The sequence below is a fragment of the Quercus lobata genome, chromosome 10 (genome assembly GCF_001633185.2).
Source record: "Quercus lobata isolate SW786 chromosome 10, ValleyOak3.0 Primary Assembly, whole genome shotgun sequence".
Lineage (NCBI taxonomy): Eukaryota > Viridiplantae > Streptophyta > Magnoliopsida > Fagales > Fagaceae > Quercus > Quercus lobata.
The window spans coordinates 34,482,323-34,503,164 of NC_044913.1; the positions used below are offsets into that span (position 1 = coordinate 34,482,323).

General features: G+C 33.1%; 1 protein-coding gene and 2 long non-coding RNA genes across 6 annotated transcripts; 1 reads left to right on the forward strand and 2 right to left on the reverse strand.

Moving 5' to 3' along the window:
- The first annotated feature begins 983 nt into the window (after positions 1-983).
- On the forward strand, positions 984-2,805 carry LOC115962823. 2 transcript variants are annotated; one of them, XR_004085617.1, is made up of 3 exons: positions 984-1,275; positions 1,880-1,931; positions 2,409-2,805. It is a non-coding gene; the product is annotated as an uncharacterized LOC115962823 (long non-coding RNA). The 2 variants fall into 2 exon arrangements; XR_004085618.1 differs by having other exon boundaries at positions 2,433-2,805.
- An 8,501-nt stretch (positions 2,806-11,306) lies between these two features.
- Positions 11,307-20,396, reverse strand: LOC115963795 (cytochrome P450 CYP736A12-like). Its single transcript, XM_031082962.1, has 3 exons — positions 19,664-20,396; positions 11,605-12,436; positions 11,307-11,512 (listed from the first exon to the last, which is right to left on the reverse strand). Exons 1-2 carry the CDS (start codon positions 20,333-20,335, stop codon positions 11,609-11,611), a joined length of 1,500 nt encoding a protein of 499 aa, XP_030938822.1. The 5' UTR covers positions 20,336-20,396; the 3' UTR covers positions 11,307-11,512; positions 11,605-11,608.
- Positions 13,759-16,979, reverse strand: LOC115963796. Of its 3 annotated transcripts, none has more exons than XR_004085914.1 (5): positions 16,781-16,979; positions 16,539-16,589; positions 16,165-16,235; positions 15,448-15,528; positions 13,759-14,686 (listed from the first exon to the last, which is right to left on the reverse strand). It is a non-coding gene; the product is annotated as an uncharacterized LOC115963796 (long non-coding RNA). The 3 variants fall into 3 exon arrangements; XR_004085915.1 differs by having other exon boundaries at positions 13,759-14,217; positions 14,365-15,528; XR_004085913.1 differs by having other exon boundaries at positions 13,759-15,528.
- Positions 20,397-20,842: the final 446 nt, after the last annotated feature.

A 20,842-nucleotide genomic window follows, 5' to 3' on the forward strand; every position in this document is an offset into this window, starting at 1 on the left:
GATGAGATTGTGAGACTTCATGGAGTGCTTGCTTGTATTGTTTTAGATAGTGATCCAAGGTTTACTTCTCATTTTTTGGGTGGTGTGCAAAAGGCCTTGGGTACTAGATTGAATTTTAGCATAGCTTTCCACCCTCAAATAGATGGATAGTCTGAAAAGACTATTCAAACTCTAGAAGATATGTTGAGAGCATGTGTTTTGGATTTTAAAGGGAGTTGGGCTAGTCACCTACCTTTGGTGGAGTTTGCTTACAATAATAGTTACCATTCGAGTATCAAAGCAACACCTTATAAGGCTTTGTATGGGAGAAAGTGTAGATCCCTAATTTGTTGGGATGAGGTTGGAGAACGAAAACTCTTGGGGCCAGAGATTATTCAGAGGACTTGTGAAAAGGTAAATATGATTCGTGATCGACTTTGAGCAGCCCAAAGTAGACAAAAGAGCTATTATGACATTAAAAGGAAGGCTTTGGAACTTGAAATTGGAGATAAAGTTTTCCTACGGGTTGCACCTATGAAAGGAGTAATGAGATTTCGCAAAAAGGGTAAGTTAAGCCCTAGGTTTGTAGGGCCTTTTGAGGTCTTGGAGAGAGTGGGCGAAGTTGCATATAGAATTGCCCTACCACTAGCCCTGTCGGGAATTCATAATGTTTTCCATGAGTCTATGTTAAGGAAATACATTCCTAATCCTTCACATGTTTTGAGCTATGAGCCTCTTTAGATTAGAGATGACTTATCATATGAAAAAGTTCCGGTAGAGATTTTGGATCGTAAGGAGCAAGTGCTACGCAATAGAACTATATCTAGGGTAAAGGTGCTTTGGAAGAATCATTCAATGAAAGAGGCATCTTGGGAGCGTGAGGATGATATGTTGTCGAGATACCCAAGCTTTTTCTAGAATCATGGTAAGCAAAATTTCGAGGACGAAATTTCTATAAGAGGGGAAGAATGTAACATCCCAATCAAACCCCAAAAAAAAAATGAGGGGGGGGGGGGGCAGATTTTTTAGTTCCCATGTGCCTCCCAACTACCCCACCTAACCTCCTTCCCCACCACTCATTTCACTCATCTTATCTCCTCTTTGGCTAGCTCACTTACTTCATTTTTTTGCTTTCTTTTTTCATTTCCTCTCAACACAACACAAACATTTCTCTCATACTCCCTCATCCTCTCCCATGGTACCCACTCCAAATCAACATCTCCACCATCATTTTTCCAACAAGATCACCGGAAAATTGTTTAGAACCCATAAGCACCTTCACATCCTTTTTTGGAGGTAAAAATTTCTAATCTTTTTGGTGGGTTTTACAATTTTGCTTGAGGTTATTTTTATCTAAGTTTTAATAATGATACTCATGTGATTTATGAGCATTAGAAGTGATTTTTATGTGTTTGTATATATGGGTTTTGTATTGGTGGAATTATTTGATGAGTGGGTATATGGTTTGTGCTAATGATGACTACCTAAGGTCATGTATGGTGGAAAATTTAGAGGTTTTGAGTTATATCATGTGATGGTTGGTAAATCTAATTTTTCCATTGCCATTGGGTTTATTTGGAGTTAGTTGAAGTTCTAAAATTTCTTGTCTTGGAGGATAATTTGATTTTGCTTTCATGGGTCTCTTAATGATGTAGTGTAAATTTTATGGAAACTAGTCATAATGTTGGAGATGATATTAAATAGGGTCAACTTTATAAATTGGAGTTTATGCCTTGTGAATCAATTCGTTGAGAAACTTTGGAAGTGGGATATATTATTATTGATGAGGTTAAATACTAGGCTTGCCTAATTAAGTGCTCATTTGGCAATTCCTAAATTGTAGCTAGATAATATTTCAAATTCTATTCTCATTGTGGTCGGTTTACTTGATATTGTTTAGGTTCTAGCTAATCTCCTTGGAGCTTGAAGAAGTAGGCTTTTGCGGTTGCGAGGTAAGTAGCTTTTTAATGGGATTTTTGAAAAATAAACATGTTGCATAAATGATGTTTTTAGGTTAGACACACTTTTGGAAAATACCTATGGAAATTACATATTTCCTAAAACTATTGTGTCATAACCTTAATATATGTATGATTATATATGAGAATGCATAATATTTAGTATTATATTTGGGGAGATGCATGAATTGTTAATATGAAAAATGAGCATCTTTTATTTAATCTTTGATAAGGAAATCATGGATTTTATGGTATATTATAAAATTTGAAGATACTTATCTTGTCTTGTTATGTGGGAAATTGATAGAAAAATCTCTTGACAAGAATGAAGTTGAAACCTTACAAACTTTGTAGAAGTTAGATTATTTAAGGTTTTTCTGAAATCACCTAGACATAAATTATGTGTTTCAAAGTATATGTAACCTGTGAGCTTTATGTGATTTTAACACCATACTATGTGTGATTTCCTAGTGATCACCCAATTTGGTTTCGTAGTCTTTGTGACAACAGAATCAAATCCAGGTCAGTGCCCTTTCACTTTGGATGATATGTTCTTCCCTACTGCCCATGGGGAAAAGAGGTTCCTTGATTGTGTATGGGTGAGGTTGCTGCCCATGGGGCCAAGACCACATGCAAGAAAAGTCCTATTTAACACGCTCTCTCTGCTGCCCATGGTGGGAGAGAAAAACCTTGAGAGTATGGGTGAGGCTGCTGTCTATGGGGCCAAGATTCTGCATACTAGAGAGGACAATATCATGCCAGTTGTGAATGGGTGGATCCCCTAACTGGTCTATATGGTAGTATGGTATATTTGTGATAATTTATCTTATGTCAGATATTAAGGCTTTGGAAATTATATTATTGATGCTCACAGATTATAGTATATAGTTTCAAGGTATTTACTTTGAGAAACTTTGTGTTTCATTATTAAATCATTCTTATCATATTATTATTATTGAAGATGAAACTTGCATTTCCCCCACCCCCATTAAATATGCTACTTACTGGGCTCTGTCTCATTCCATTATTTTATAAACTTTTCAGAGTAGGCAACGATCTTTTGAAACAACTTTTTGGTGGCTAATAGTAGTTAGACTAACTACTGATGAAGGCTGAACTTTGTAATGGAGATTTTAGATGTTGTACATCTTAGAATAGGCTTGACTCATTCTTTTGTATATTATAGTGGTTGTGACGTTTTTCCCACTGATGGGACAAGCTGATGATATGTAATTATTTATTCAGATCTCTATTCTTTTGTGGCCATTGGTCCTTATAATTATTACTTAGAGCTCTGACTTACTCTGAGAGTATATTCAATGAAATTATTATGATAATTCTTGATATTTGTACTGTATATGATTTATGTAGATTGGATGGTCAAAAAGGAAAAAAAAAAAAATCTACAAATACTTTGAGATGTCTTTCTCATGCTTTGGACCCTTTAGGGTTTGAGGCGTGACATCATGCATGTTCGACTACAAGAAAAGAGTCTACTAGCGAGGGTAAAATGCCCTCACAAAAATTCAAATATCGTCGCAAAAGGTTATTGGCGAGGGCATATGGCCCTCAAAGGCCGTCGTATTTGCTCTTGTTGCTAAAAGAGATTTTGCGACCATACCTTCGCAAATAGATAATGCCCTCAAAGGCCGTTGTATTTGCTCTTATTGCTAAAAGAGATTTTGCGACCATACCTTCACAAATAGATAATTTATGAGGGTAATCCTCTATCGTTACTAAACAAATCCTTCTTCACAAATATATTACCAAATGACAAGAAAAGTCAACTTATTTTTAGTGAGGGGAAGTAGTCGTCGTTAACAACTATTTGTGAAGACCTTTATACCCTTGCAATTAGTTATTTGCGAATTTCAAATTGATGACATACATTCTAGAGACAAATAATGACGTCGCTAAAATTTATTTGTGAGAGTTTTTAACCCTCACAACTTATTTTTAGCGAGGGAAAGTAGTCGTCGTTAAGCAACTATTGGTGAGGACCTTTATACCCTTGCAATTAGTTATTCGCAAATTTCAAATTAACGAGACATAATGACGTCGCTAAAATTTATTTGTAAGGGATTTTAACCCCTCACAATTAGTGAAGAATAATAATGTCAACATTAAGCTGTTATTTAAAACGTTTTTGCAAGGGTTAAGGGACGTCACTATTCTATAAATTGTAAGAGGGACTTTGTCGTCACTATAAAGTTATTTATGACCAAATTTTTATGTCATTAGTGATAATATTTTATATGATTTTTGAAATATTTTTTTTTTTATTTTAATTTATTTTATATCATTTTTGTTTAACTATCATATTACAATAGTACTATAATCACTAAAAATTGATACAATAGTACAATAATTACGAAAAATTGATCCATCGAAAGATAAAAATTCATATAAGTTCAAACTTTAAAATATAGAATATACAAAGAAATCTTGAAATTAAACCTTGTTTTAAACTTAACCAACTAGAATTATGACAAGATCTATATTAATCTTCCTTTGAGTCACCCTCCAAGCTATTTTCGACCTCCTTGTTATTATTTGAGTTGCCCTCTTCATCTCTGCTAGTACCATCCTTAAAAATAAATAAACAAATAAAAGCATTAAACATGAGTTAAAATGAAACAATTAAAGTGAATTTGTATTTGTATCAATGCTTCAATAAATAAGTACACATATTACTATATCAAATCTAATCATATAATAATATATCATAAACAACAGTAATAACTTTTTTTTTTTAAAATTTAACAACGACAATAACTTAATTTGATTACTTAAACCACTATCAAAATTAAATATAAATTAAAATAATATAACAATTCCGAATTTATATGCAACAGCCAACATGGCCTTCCACACAATCCAAAGCTTGAAGTCAGGAAAAATATATCTTAGCCCTTGAAGTTAACAAAAGTGAAAGTTCAAGTCCAAACCTAGCCACTGGTTACAACAGGTTCGCCCAATGCAAACCTTGGCCAATACTATTAATTATTGTTAACAGTAATTTTGTCCTAAAACTAAAAGATAGGATAGGCCAAACCATCAAACAAGGATGCTTCTATGATGGTCTTGCAAAAGAAAAAAAAACACCAAGCACTTCATGAACATCAGAGAGTGACCCTTAACAGTGCATGAAGACAAGGGTTCAGAGCTGTGGTTTTACTAGTAGAAACAAAACAAGAAGCAATCAATGTAAACATAACTAATTGCGAGGGTATATCATGTAAACATAACTCATGTCAACATGAGTAATATGCTTTTATATATATAAAAGTTAGGTTGGAGTTATTATAAAAGAAAAAAAAAAGTTGGATTAGAGTTATACCATGTGTACTTAGAACCCAAACCATATATATATATATATATATATATATATTGTGTCCTTAGAGTTATTATATTGTTGATTTCTCTGTTTCAAGTTTTATAATTGATATTTAAGGTAAATTCATGTATAGGCATGAAAATCTCAAAAGCATATTATCTCCATAAGATTGATTGGTAAAAAGTTTAACTTGAATACCTTAACTTATCATCTAACACCAATACATGCATCTTACTATATTAAACCTCTATGGAGCACATAGCATACTCTAGTTCCTGCATATGTACCTTATATACAATTCATAAGCCATGCAAAACCAGGCACATGGTCACGACAAGTAATGAAGATGCACACGGTCATATGTTATAGCACTTGTAATGGTTAATATGAACCAACAGCTTCAATCTCAAATAATCCTCCGCCATCGAAGAACTTCTTTCCAACTCAAAATATAATACATTCAAATTACTAATATAACTTGTTACAAACATACAATGTTCGCTTCCGCAATTTCATTCATAGCAGTACCATCACGATGAGAATATGCCACTTCATACATCTCACCTCTCTCTATTTGCTAGCCATTCTTGTTTGCCTACAATGGTCAGTACATTCGGCATATTAAAGCAAGGGTGTCGATTTGATGGTGTCTAATCACATTTATTTCTACTTCAGAACGCAAAATAATATATGCTTTGTTAATTTTTGCATGTTATTAATATATATAATGTTGTTCTTACAATGCTATCCACCGTCTAGGCATAGCTTCTGGATCCTAGCGTATGCAGCTTCGTTTGCTTTGCACGCTGCTCTTTGTTATCTTTAGATAGGTCCTATGAACATTTCAACAAAGTCACTACCAATTACAATAACAAGCTAATATATAATACTCTTGATCCTAGCGTATGCAGCTTCGTTTGCTTTGCACGCCGCTCTTTGTTATCTTTAGACAGGTCCTATGAACATTTCAACAAAGTCACTACCAATTACAATAACAAGCTAATATATAATACTCTTGAGCACGGAGTTTATAAAAGCAAAATATCTATACTACTGTAACTATTACTACCATGCCTTTCTGAGAAAACCAGTACTCCACCAACACATGAAATTGATTGTCATCAACCTCCGGCGATGATAGCTCAAGTAAAGCTTCCTTAGGAATGCCCGGCTTGTAGTAGTTCTCCTTCAACTTTGCTTTGTGGCCCCTCCACAAATTCCCAATACGTGACAATGCCTATTTCCTCTGCTTGGCAGGTGGGATGAGGTCTGCAGGAATTATCCATCGTGCCTACCATGTGTAAAGTTGAATTAACAAGTGTCACATTCCCAACATAATAAAAAACTTAATTTGATTGGTCATGTTACTAGCAAAATAAAAGCACTTTCTAAAACTAAATATAATCAAACCATATATAAAAATACTTATCCCAAAAAAAAAAAAAAAAATCTAATTTTGATATTTGATAAACAACTGTCCATGTATATGGTGTGTTTAGATTAACCCATTCGGACAAATCCACAATCCGACCCACCATCCACAATCTTCCTCACCAAAAAACAGAAACATAAACCCAAAAAAAACACACCATGGCCACCACCCCTCTGCACTTTCCAATGGCCTCTTCACTTCCCTCAGCTTCAACTTCCTTATCACAGTCCCTTAGGAGAAGAAGCACAATGGGTAGTTTCATAATTTTGAGGACAACCGTTTGTGCCATTAATGCCTAAAACAAATCCAAAATCCCCATTCCTCCATTCAACCTTAAGGACCCATTCCTTTCCCAACTCCCAAGAAATGTTTCTTCACAAGCCTGTCAACTCTGATACTCCTCCTTACTTGGATTTGTTTGACTCTCCTAAGCTCATGGCTACAATTGCCTAACTCAGCTCTAATTGCCTAACTCAGCTCTCTCTCTCTTTCTCTCTCTCATCCCCATTATTACTTTTGTATTTTGCAAGTAATATTTTCCTTGAGTATATACCATTTGTAAATTTGAATTAACAAATGTCACATTTTCAACATAATAACAAACTTGCATAAAACTTTAAACAAGTAATAAAGAAACCCCTTTTATCATAGCTTTTTGCCTAATACTTGAATGGCTTCCCAGCACTGATTCTTGTATTGTTGTGGCACTGAAGACCAACGAACATAACTGATTGGGCACATGTCATGCCTTCTTGCTATTGTTCCCAGCCACCTTGCCTAAGACCTAGCATTTTTCCTGACCGGCTGACCCACTTTATTTACTTGCAAGAACAGTTTTTTCCTCGGTGGCATATTCCAAATGTCATCAAACCAGTTAGGCCCACGTTTATTGGGTACATTGTTCGCTCCAGCTACGGGTACGTCCTTGGGATCTATTAAACCATCAACAAGTTGCATCAAATTACAATGAAACACGAAAGAATGAAATGTCAAGAAACTAGCCATTGGGATGCTTAGATATTCCAAAAAAACATATAAGTTTATATTGTATCCTTATTAGTATAAGGATATTTAATGACAATATTAAAATATATTCAGTCATAATCCTCAAAATGTATTACAAGTGATGAGGGTCAAGTGGGTCTAAATCTCAACTCTCCAGCCACATACAAAAATACACCAACCTGGTGGTTGTGTCTCGTCATCACTCCCCTGGGAATGTTGTCTATCATCATCAGTCGGAGGAGCTTGTTGCCGTGATTGTACTTCATTCGACCCTACACGTGAGGAACTCTCTCCAGGCTCAACAAACTCAAGTCGCCGCTTCTTCCCCATTCTTGTGTACAGTACCTAAACAATATAAGCTTGTTAGTTATAAAAAACATAATGTTACATATACATAAATCGTAGGTTAACTGATCTAAATTTCTAGGAAAAGTAGTTCATTACTTAACATATCTCTGGCTAGCAATATTAGCTAGGAGATAGGGCATAACAGTAGACTACATGAGTAAGCTGTAAGCACAGTTTTACAAATTGTCTTAAAATAGTGGAACTTCCTATGTGACCAAAATTCTCTCTATCCTAAGTAAATGCCCTAGTGAGTAATGTGACTTCCGTGGCTAGCTAATCATATTAGACAGTAAGACTTAGCATATATTTTTAATTTTTTTGTTTCAAAAAGTAATTTGAGGGGTGCAGGAAAAGCATTAGAAAAATCATTACCAGAAGCATCAGAATGCCAATCATAAATGAGAAGAAGAATGGAGCAAAGGCTTTAAAACACTGCACCAAAACATCTAAACCACAAGCAAGATAGTTCATTTTAAATCCAAAATGTAATTATAACACCTTCAATCTTCAAAGCAAGTTAAAGAATTGACCATCCTATGTGGCCAATGGTTCCATAATATTGATCCAAGTAAACTTACATTAAGTTCATATAATTGGATTTAAAATCAAAGAGCCTTAAAACTACTTTGACATCAAGACAGACTTATAAGTAAAAGGTAATAGTTGAGGATATTTAACCTCAATGAAGTAAATAGATGCAAGCAGAAGGTGCAAACAATCAATGTGTAGATCCTTCTTGATGTGGAAGGTAATTGTATTGGGAAGCTCTTGCTTATATAAGTTCTTAAAGGATTTCTAGTCAAACTTATCAAGCTGAAAGAGAGAAGCATAAAAAAGCAATTAGGTATGAACCTGGATATCTTACATGTCATATACTTAATAAACATCATAGTGAAACAAAAATTTTCAATCCCAGGCAGCCGACGCATAGAATTTTTTTATTACCTTGTGATTGATGTAAAAAAGTAATCATCTCTCCATAATTGTAGTGCTTATGGATTAAAATATGCTGCTTAGGAAGGTATTGACTTACAAGCACATATGGCAGCAGCTAGGGACGGCTCAATAGGTGATACAATTGACACAATCGTCTAAGCCCCAAATAAAAGAAGGCCCGCTTGTAAAAAAAAAATTTATATACATAAAATATATTTATTTATATATTTTAGTTAAAAAATTTTTTAAGCATTTTATTGGTCAATAAAATGCATTAAAAATGCCTCATTGTATCCTAAAATGCAAAAAATTTAAAAGGAAAAAAATAGTCAAACTTCAGCTAACAAAATTAAATTTTAGGAGACAAATTTATTACCTCCTTCTTAAAATATGCTAAAATCAAAATTAATAGCAGACAAATTTATTAATAATACAACGTAATTGTCTTGAAATATGATAAAATAGAGATTATAAATTTAAAAAACAAAAGAAAAAACTATCATCTCTCTATCTCTCTACCTCTCCATCTATATTCTTACGGTCTTACCTTTCTTTTCTTCATCTTCATCTCGATTCTTGATCTTTTTCCATCAACTCAGTCAGTCAGTCTAGCTTGAAATTTTTCTTTGTTGATTCCAGCGTACCAGTCGGCGATCACAAGAGGTATTCTTCTTCAGTTCTTCCCCTCTTTCTCAGTTTCTCTTTGTCTTTCCAAAAATAAAGACTCAGAGTCTTCTATTTCTTTAACTTAAATTATATATATTTTTAGTTTGTTTCACTCTTTCACTACACTGCACAATTGTTTGATGGGTTGGGACACGTTTTTTGCTATGATGGCTTTTCTAATTCTGCCCCTCTTTGGACCTTTTTTTGCCATGATATTTGATATTGATAGGAATATAGGATGTAGTGGAGTACAGGCTAGATGGTTCTGACTTTTTTTTTTTATAGGAGCACAGCCCACAAACCACAGTTATAACTTACACGATTTGGTCCGACGGTTTCTCACTTTTTTTTTTTTTTTTAATCTGACACTTTATCTATTATTATAAATTATTATACCAATTAATAATTTGATGTGTATCATCTCAGCTCATTTGTATTATAGTGACACTAATTTATTAAATCATGTATTAAATTAATTTTTATTTGTGCATGTTTAAACTTTAAAGTGGTCACGGCTCTAGAAAATTTGTAATAATCAAGTTCTATTGTTCTATACTTTAAATTTTATTTTTAGTTAAATTATCATTTTTAATTATAAATTATGTTTTATTTATCTATAAATATTTTCTCATTATAAATGTCTACTAGAAAATATTTATCCGGATATGAAAAACTTCTAAAAAAGAGAAAAATTGAAAAACAAATTGAATCTCAAATAGGATCTACGGATAAATTTGTTACTAGTATTAAAAAAACACAATAGAAAGTTTGGGTGAAAATATTACAAATGAACAAGAAATTTATCAAAAAGAGTTGGAAGATAATGAAATTATACAACAAAAAGAGAATAATGAAAATAGTCCTAATAATATTCAAACATCTGATAAAAAGGCCCTATTTAAATTTTTCGCCTAAGGTCCCAAAAGTTGTTAAGCCAACCCTGTCAGCAGTTAGGAAACTAGAAGCACATGACCTCACAGTCCTTCAAACTAGAATCTAGCAACTCCAATATGTAAATGATCTTAACACTCTTACCACTATCAAGTATGCAACTCAGTGGTTTACCAATTATTATTATTATTGAAAAGTTCAAATATGTTAACTTAAGCAAACATATATTGTTTCCTCAGAAGATGATCTTATATTATAATGAGTAATATTAAAAAAAATAATCCTGTTAATCAACATGATGAAGTCCGTCGAATATTTTTCAACAGTTGGCCTCTCTTAGAAAAATTCCTGGCTCCGTCATTGAATATAAATTGTAACATCAAGCGAACCAAACACCCCATATTTGAGTACTAGCGACAAGAATGCACCATGAGGTTTCTCAAGGGTTGAACGAGTGCTTTTCCTTTGTTATTAGGACAGATACTTATTATGGATCCGCTATATCCCCATGAACAAAGTGTTTTCATTAATTGTAAAAGATCAGGAATAAAGGCAAGTGAGAAATGCTCCTTTTCCTAGTGTTGAATATGTTGCTTTGATAACCAAGTGAAGCATTCTAGAGGTTGGTGGATAAGTGCCAAAATTTGGTGTTGACATTATTTATAAATAAACTTCCATAATCAGTTTTTTATAGATATTGCACTCCAACGAGAGAAATTCACAAAATCTTCTAATTGTACTACTTGTAAAAAGGTACTTGTCGGTAAAAATCTTAACGAATTATATTAAACATTTAGTAAAAGTCTCCAAGTTGTGTGAACTATGTCATTTTTATTTTTAGGACACGGTACATTTGAATCCAATAAACAAGGTAGGCTAATATTTTATTTGAGGTGATATAAAATAACTTGGTGTTGCAATGTCTTCAATAACTGTTCTTATGGAACCTTTTCTTTTGACCTAAAAAAAAAAGATAGATGAAAACCTCCCATTAAAACACATCAAGTATAATTAAGAAAACTTCTTTAAAGATTAAATGATAATTATCTTACAAGTTTAACCAAGTAGGCGATAGGTTGGCATCGCAAGTAAGTGCTTGGCTCTTGGCATTGATAGCCCAAACTTCTCACTCATGTCCAAGTCATTAGGCAACATGCCATTAGGGAGCACCCAATCAAAACAATGCAGCAACTGAGCGAGAACATAAGTGACGGTTGTAAGACCTAATTGTAATCCAGGGCAGCCTCTGCGACCGGATCCAAATGGGATAAGCTGGAAGTCATGTTCCTTGAGGTCTATATTATTATTTATGAACCTTTCAAGGTAAAATTCTTTCACATTATCCGACCACACATAAGGATCTCGTCCAATAGCCCAATAATTTATCATTACTCGTGATTTCTTGGGTATGTAATATCCATTAATCTCAATGTCCTCCATTGATTCACGTGGGACTAGAAATGGTGCAACAGGATGTAGTCTGAAGCTTTCCTTAATCACCCAACCCAAGTAAGTTAAATTTGCTAAATCTGTTTCCTCCACCATCCTATTCATTCCAATTACACGTTCTAGCTCATCCTGTACATGTTTCATTATCCGTGGATGCCTCAAGAGTTCAGAAATGGTCCATTCAATGCTAATAGCTGAAGTGTCATATTTAGCAGTAATCATGTCTATAATGATAGCCTTGATAACTCTTCGATCAATTTTACATGAATTCTCATCATGGGCATTCATGGGTTGATTCATCAAAGAAAGTAACATGTCTATAAAGTCCTTTTCACAACATTGTGGACCACTAGGAATTTGTTCATGCTCCTGGATAATGTTCTCCAATACTACATCAAGAGTCTTGCCAAGTTTCTTAATGCGCGACGTCAATCCCTGAGGGCAATGAATGGTTAGAACTTAGAAAACTAAGTAAACAATACCATTTCCCGAAACGGAAATCGTTGAGGCAAACGCCGCAAACATCTTGTCTAAAGGATAGAAAGTGTTATAATGTCACCAATTTTGCTAAAAACAAACCTAAGAAACTGATGTGGTAATTATTGATTTTAAACATTTTATTGATGAGATAGTTATTGATTTCCGATTATCTTAAAATTTTGCAAATATAGAGGATATAAAGACAATGTAATCCAAAAGTGAATTTATTGAAATTCGCATCCAATAAAGAAGTAACTTGAGCCATCCAATAAAAAAATTCGCATCCAAAAGTAAGTTAATAAAATTATTTAAAAATTACATGGTGTTTCTCTCTCTCTCTCTCTCTCTCTATATATATATAGAGGAGAGATTTATTATTATTATTATTATTATTGAATGATACAAAAGAGTTGATTTTTTTTTTTTTTAGAACCAAAAATAAAAAGGTTTAAAGTGAAAAGAAAAAGTTAGTTTATTTATGGGTTAAAATTAGATAAGCTTCTTTAGGTTAAAATTATATATATAGTATAAGTTTAAGTAATATTACACCACTTAATAATTTTTTATTAGATGAAAATTTTGATAAATCTATCATTTGATTACATTTTTACTTATGCCCTTTTTGTTAAAAAATTCCTAGATTATCAAGGATTAATAACTATGCCTTTTATCAAAGGATTAAATTTCATTTTTGTATGTTACATATACATACAATATGATTTTATAGATATATAACACTTATTGGTATGAAATAAACCACTTAATAAATTTAATATAGATACCAAATTTCATGACCATCAAATACTATTTAGGGTAAAACACTACAACAAATCTGACTTTTTTCAAGGGTCAAAACCCTTAAAAAAAGTATTAAAAACCCTTGAAAAAAACTATTTTAAGAGTCCAGTTGACCCTTGATAACCTTCGAAACATATACCGTCGAAAAAGAAATTTTAACGGCCTTCGTGGCCCTTAAAACAAGTGCTCTAATCTTATTTTGAGGGTCAAGAGACCCTTAAATAACCTTTTACCAAGATTTAAAAAATTTATATTTACAACCCTTGATAAATAAGGTTATTTAAGGGGTCTCCTGACCCTCAAAATAAGATTTTATTTTATTTATAAAAAAAAAAAAAAAAAAAAACCACAATCATGCACAAATATATATATATATATATATATATATTCACAATTGTTGAAATGATATGCTATGAACATACAATTATTTCATAGCATATTCAGAATTCGGTAGAAATCATTCTCATAAGAGCATAAAAGAAAGAAGAAGAAAAAAAATGCCCATCAATGTTCTAGCAAGGGAATGAGCAAGCTGGTTGCACTCTCTTTTTACATGTTTGAAGCTATATTTATGAAAAATCTCTTACAACATCTAAATCTCTTCAATAACATGACCAAACCATGGTTTTTGATGGCGCCTGGTTGTTGATAGCTGTGACAACTCTTTGACTATCTCCTTCGAACTCTACCTTAGAAATGCAGAGTTCTCTAGCAAAACTTATTGCCCTACTAGCTGTCAAGGCTACTTCATTTTCACCCAATTAACATTAAAAAAGCAATAATGTATTTACACCAAAAGCTTCAATTCTACAAAAGCACGTTACCATGCTAGTCTTTATCAGAAATCTTTTGCTTCTTCCACTTATGTGCAGCTTCCAATATTCTAAGATTAGTCGTCTGAGTTTCCTGGGAACATGTAGTCAATGTATTCCTCATATCTGCCAATTTAAACTTGTTAGCAAAAGCAAACAAGGAAAGCTTACAAAATGTAATGGAACACAATTATATCTCAGACAACATCTGCCTCCTCTTTTTCAGCTTTTTTGGCAGCTTAGCTTGGACTAAACTAATATCATCAAGCTCACCAAAACTGCTTTCTATGTTCATCCACTCTTCCAATGGCTTTGCTCTTTTCTCTTTCAACTCAGGTGTAGATGTTCTGTAGTAGTTGCTGGTTTTCTCAAAAACCCCTGATTCATAGAAAACAAAAGAAAAGTGTTAGAACTTGTTTCATTGGTGATGAAATTTAAAAATAATCAGAATATCCACAGTCTTTTACTCTAGTTTGCAACCAAATTAAGCTGCAAACAAGACATAGGCACTTATGCTTGGCTGAATTGCTTTGAGCACAATGCAAGAAGAACTGCTTCCAGATTTACTTCACACATCCAACTTATCCTAACCACCCTGCATGACAAAGTCATAGTCCTTGATGATTTAGAAGGAAATGTAATATAAGGCTACCATAAAAAGTAAAAACTCTAGATAGTGATTCATATAATCACTTTTGTTCAGCATAGGCTTCTGCTTGAGATTCATCTTCCAAAGCAATGGACAAAAAACACACTTCCAAACCAATGCCCAAATTAGCAATTAGTGTCAAAGCCTAAAGTACTCGAAATTTGACAATACCAGCAAATATTCTTTGATTTCAATGCCTAAAGCATATCATTCACAATTGTTGAAATGATATGCTATGAATTTCACAAGTCGGGACATCTTCACAAATAACTCCCTTCACTTGGTTTCCATCTTGAGAGGCCACAAACTTGACACTCACTTTTGTTGGAATTTTCCTTCCAATACAACATACAATTATTTCTACAAGCATCTATCTTCACATAATCAAAACCCAAATCCCGAATCATCTTCTTTGCCTCATATAATGAATCTGGCAACTCTACAATAACTTTAGAAAGTGCATCATTCAACAATTGAAGCAATAGAGTAAACGATTTGTTTGTCCAACCACTAAGGCATTCATAATAGTATAAGTAAATATCAAATAATGGGAGATCAAGGGATTCTAACAACAAACATCCAAAGTGCATTCATTTACTTATGTAGAAGCCCACAGTCATGTCCTAAAACAGGTATTTATGGATGTAGTGTAAGACATACACACATAGACAAAAACATTGTATATCACAAGAATAGGGATAACTCACCTGCCCAGAATGAAAGAAATAATTCTCACCGGCCAATTTTGTTGGTGTTGACTGATAGAAGTTGTCGCAGGTCCAAGTAAGCTGCAAAAGAAGAAATAATAGAATCTAGTCAACTGCCAAAAGAGTGAACAAAACTAAAAAACAATAAAAGAAAGAAGGGTAGGATACTAGGATGCCCCATGAAGATTAAAAAAAATCCATTTTGTTCGAGAAATTATTATAAGTGAGTTGCATTTCGGGCAGCAGTTAACAATATTTATACAATCTTTCCACATCACTTTAGAAGATAGCATCACTCTAATTGCAACATTAGCTCAGAGAACAGGGTTCTCACTAGGTATGCATTTAATTTAAAAAGAACTAAACCCATCATCAAATTTCCATCACAGTCAAATCACACTCAAAATTTTATAAAACCAAACCAATAATTCACTTTGAAAGACAAATAAACCCAATTCATGCTGTGGATGTACCCAACCAAGACAAATAAACCCCCCTAGGTTCATCCCCTTACCACTAACCTCCACTATCAGTAATCTCCCTCTCAATTTCCACAACCCAAAGCTGAGACCCATGAACCTAACATTCCCATAATCCCAATGCAACACCCAACCAACCACACCCTCAGTCAACCGACTACAACAATCACACACACCACACATTAAACACAAACTGCACACACATACACATGACAACTGAAAAATACAAGAAGCTTACTAAATTTCTCTGATATACAGGCCTCTGATGTAACTAATATTGAATATAGCAATTTGGAGCAGATTCCTCGTCTGTTTCAAATTTCAATTAGCATAACACAACCATTAAATTTCTCGATCTTAAATCTCTAAGATCTAGCAAAAAATTAAATGAGAAATAATTTCCATTTGTTTTAACCAAATTTTACATGGAGTACTCGAAACAGAGTATGAAGTAACAAAAAATAATTCTATGGATTTTCTAAAAGAAAATTGAATCTGATCACATAAACAAGGAAAATATGCTCAGATGTAAATTTCTGCTAAAGAAATTCAAATGCGATTATCCGTAATTGAAGTTGAAAGACAGAAAATCGGAATTCTGATGATGATTACCAGAAGAAGCGAATCCTGCTTAGTGATTTCAGCTTCCTTCTGTGCTACAACCTGAGGAAAACGATTACGTTACAGTGAGATTCTAAAGCGAATGATCAATTAGAAATAGAAATAGGGAAATCGATGATGAGCTCAATTTTCTGAGAAATGTGAAACGAAAATCATGGGGAAATCGATGAAAAAGTGTGGGTAAACCAAAAAAAAAAAAAATCAAAGACGAAATTAGGGTTTGTGATTCGTACCTAACCGGAGCTGAGAAACACAACGCCAAGAGAGAGGAACAGTCACAAAACCAAGATCGTACCTAATCGGAGCTGTGCGATTACGTACCTAATCGATGATCGTCGAGCTCTATGAGATTTCCATGCGCTCTGTGAGATTTCTATGCTCTCTTAGTTTCAGGCTTCAGCGAAAGAGTGATAATAGCTCTGTGTTTGATGGTTACGTTTGGGCTATATTTTAAATTTTGTTGGGCTTTTTCCAGGGATGAAAATTTTGTTGTGGGCTTTTTTCAAGGGCTGAAAAAATTGAATTTTTTTATCAAGGGGTGTGGGCTGAAAAAACTGACGCGTTTTTTTTTTTCACATTTATTTCAAGGTTATTTTAACTTATTTTGAGGGATTAAATAACTTTTGAAATAAAGTGAAGTAATATAGCCTACCGCATTTGTATTTATAGATTATATCGACAGATTTTAGTAAACCCTCGATAAAAGAGGGTTGAAATAACTAAAGTTTGTTGTAGTGAAATGAAGATGTAATTAGCATTTTTTCTTAGTTTGTTGCATTTTTTTTCTACCACTTACAGTCAACTACATTAAAATTGTGGCATAAAAGTTATATCTTAAAATTTTTCATCTATAACACTACATACCAATGTGGCATATAGAGTGGGCAAGGGAGGACCGAGGAATAAATTTTTTCTGCAATAAATATTGCCATAACTCTAACATGACCGAAAAATAGTATGCTCATCTTTTAATACGGTAGGGTCATTATAGATTTGTTTTTTCCAAGAATAATCATTTACTCCGTATACATGCATGGCACAACAGCTAAAACTTGTGGATGGACCCAAAATTATTGAACCAGATGTTGGGACATATGCGTTGTAGAGAAAGTAAATGGTAGGACAAAAATTTAACAATAAGCTTGTTTTGAGTTGTGGTGGGCTATAGTGTATAATCTTTTTCTTTTTTCTTTTTTTTGATTTATGATATGCTAATAACTTAGTTTATTATAAAAGTGTTATGAAATATATATATATATATATATATATATTTGTATCTATGATAGAAATCTCATTCTAACCTAATTTATATGTATGTGTTTGTGTTTTATAAAAGAAAGTGAATGTGTGAAACTCCTATCCCATCCATAAGAATTTTGTGTTTATAAAGTAATCATTACACCAAAGGTGTTCGTTTGTTTATAAGATTTATTATGACCATAGAAAATCTCACACACTATTAATTGCAAATATTGCCTGCCAATGAGGAGTAGGGTGGGGGAGAAGATTAGTTAATTAATTATCAATAAGGGACAAAGAAAATAAATAGTAGTAAGAGAAGTGCTGAGGGAAAGATTAAAGGAAAATTATTAGGTACTTCCAGAGTACCATTAATGCATACTCTCCCCTCTCATATAAATGGTGGGTTTCACCATGAATTTAATTAGTGGGACCCACCATTTATATGAGAGGAGGGAGTACACATTTATGATAATCTGGGAGTATACAATAATTTCCCTAGATTTAAAACAAGAAAATACTAGAAAGAAGAAGGAAATTATAAATAGTAGTAAAATATGTGTTAAAACCAAGGGAGTTAATCTTATATCGTAGGCCGTTCAAGTTTGGCCAAAAGAACGAGATATTTTAATACCGATCAATACTGATGTACGATTTCAAATTTACCGCTATTTTATATATATATATATATATATTCATAACCAAAATTCATATAATTTATTAAAAACTTTAAATTTATAAATCTTTATCTCATTTAATATGATAATCTTTAGTTAAAATTTCAATTAGGTAATATTAATAAGGTTCCGGTTAATATGTGCCCTGAACTATCTATTTTTGAAAACATTTTCTTGAGAATTAAAAAAACTATTAATATTTTTTCAATTTTCAAAAATAATTAATTATTATCTGCCCTTAAAGAATTTATGTGCTACTTCTTTAATAATAATAATAATATCACAGTCAATAAAGATTGACAGATAAGTACAAAAACTTTTTTCACTTATTAAAAGTTAAAATGCCATCTGAAACGTCTTTGCATTAGGAAAGGAAAAAAAAAATCAAATTTGAATTCTCAAAATTTTATAACAATTCACGTGGGTGTGTCAAGAGGGCACACTACCCCCAAGTTACAAACAAAAAGCAAACCTCCTTTACTTTTATTTTTTTACTATTAAAAGTCACAACAAAACAAACAACTAAAGTCTTTAGAAATAAAAACTTAAAAACTAAGAGAGATAGACGGATGGAGGGATGGGCGTGAAGAAGAAGAAGAATGGCTGGTCACTTTCAGAACAGTGCTGGTGACGGCAGTATTATGGGTTACATGGTATTTTCCTTTACTGTTAATCACTTAATTTTCATTTTTCTTGTTTTTCTTTTACCGGCTGGTATTTTTTTTCCAGCTGGTATCCGATTTTTTTTTCTCGATTTTGCCGGTACAAAAAGTGGTACAAAATAGCCGTGTTTCTGTACCGGCTAAGGTATTGGTACGAAAAATTCCGGCCGTACCACGGTATTGACTCCACAAGTTAAAACCTCGTATCTTACTATTTATTAATTAACTAAAACTCACAGTTAAAACACTTATAAAAATTAAAGACTTGTATAATAATAATTCACTACATAATTATATGACTTTCATGGGCTTCCCACTTTGAGATTTAGCTTTTACTATGAAGTTTTAACCGCTACTGAGACACTTTTGGGCCAACAACATTACTCGGTGGACGAAGAAATAGGCATGAAATTTAAAAGAAAAATCGACTGTTTTTAGATTCTCCAAAGAATTAAATCAAAAAAAAAAAAAAAAATCAATGGCTAAGTTTATCAAAGGGAGAATAAAGTTGAAAAGATAAAAACATTGAAAGATATACCTGTAGATCAAGTGCCCCAAGGTAAGGAACATAATCTGCTAGATTGAAAGCTCCCATCAAGTTCAAGGTCTCCGCAATAAGTGCCTTCAAGTCGAATCTATCATGATGACTTCGCCCAAATACCATTCTACGTGTTGATTCCTCAATGAGTTTGCCCACCACCTCACTAAGGTCCACAACCTCATGTGCTACCGCAGCCTTTTTCAGTGACTGTACCAATGATCCTACCAGCTCCTTCCTCATAGGTGCAAATGACTCTATTTTTGAAGCACTCAGAAGCTGCGACGCAACGAGTTTCTTAAGGCTGCGCCAATATGGACCATACTCGGAGAAAGCAATACCTTTGGACATACCAATGATCTTTGAGGCTTGGAATATAGGTCGGCTGGCAAAAACGGTGTCATGGGTCTTTAAAAATAGCTCAGCAGTTTGGGAAGATGAGACCACAATAGTTGGGACATGGCCAAGCCTCAATGACATGATGGGTCCGTATTTTTTGGCTAAGTTTTCGAGGGCACGATGTGGGAGGCTACCCAACATGCAAAAATTACCAATAATGGGTAAAGGCCGGGGACCCGGTGGGAGTACTAGTTTACGTCCTTTTTTGTGCATGAATGTCCAGATGATGGATCCAAGGAGTAGCAGGAAAATGGCTAATGTTAGTGGAGACATTTTGGAAATTGAGTTGGCTGAGGAGGAAAGGCTAGAATGTTGGAGATTGGAAGGTTTTTTTTTTTTCCTAAGTCGGAGATTAATGGAAGGTGTGGGGGATTATAATCATTATATATAAACTTTTGAGAGTAGAAATTCCAAAATATGATAAGATGATATCACTTTTTCTAAAAGGTGTCTATCCAAACTAATTTTGAAGAAAAACTCTTCAATTTGTCTCAATATATTTTTATTAAATGTGAATTTTAAAAATCTATTTCTTAAATTGTATCTTTTTATTATATTCTATATACTTACAAAATTTTAAGAAGATCAAATATTAATAATTATGTCATTAATCAAATATTTGAATTTTAAGTTTTGATAATCTAAAATTATGCATAAAAAATAAGTTTATTAATTAAATATTAATTAACATTCAATTAGGAAGAAATTTGACATATATATTAAAAATATATAATCTAACAATTAGATTTTTAAAATTCACAACTAATAAAAAATTCAAAA

Bases quoted from the DNA above. Each gene is read 5' to 3' on its own strand.
- LOC115963795 (XM_031082962.1), bottom strand. From the start codon at position 20,335: ATGTCTCCACTAACATTAGCCATTTTCCTGCTACTCCTTGGATCCATC. The intron at 12,437-19,663 runs GTATATCTTTCA...CATTGCCCTCAG, and splicing joins TTGGGGCACTTGATCTACAG to GGATTGACGTCGCGCATTAA.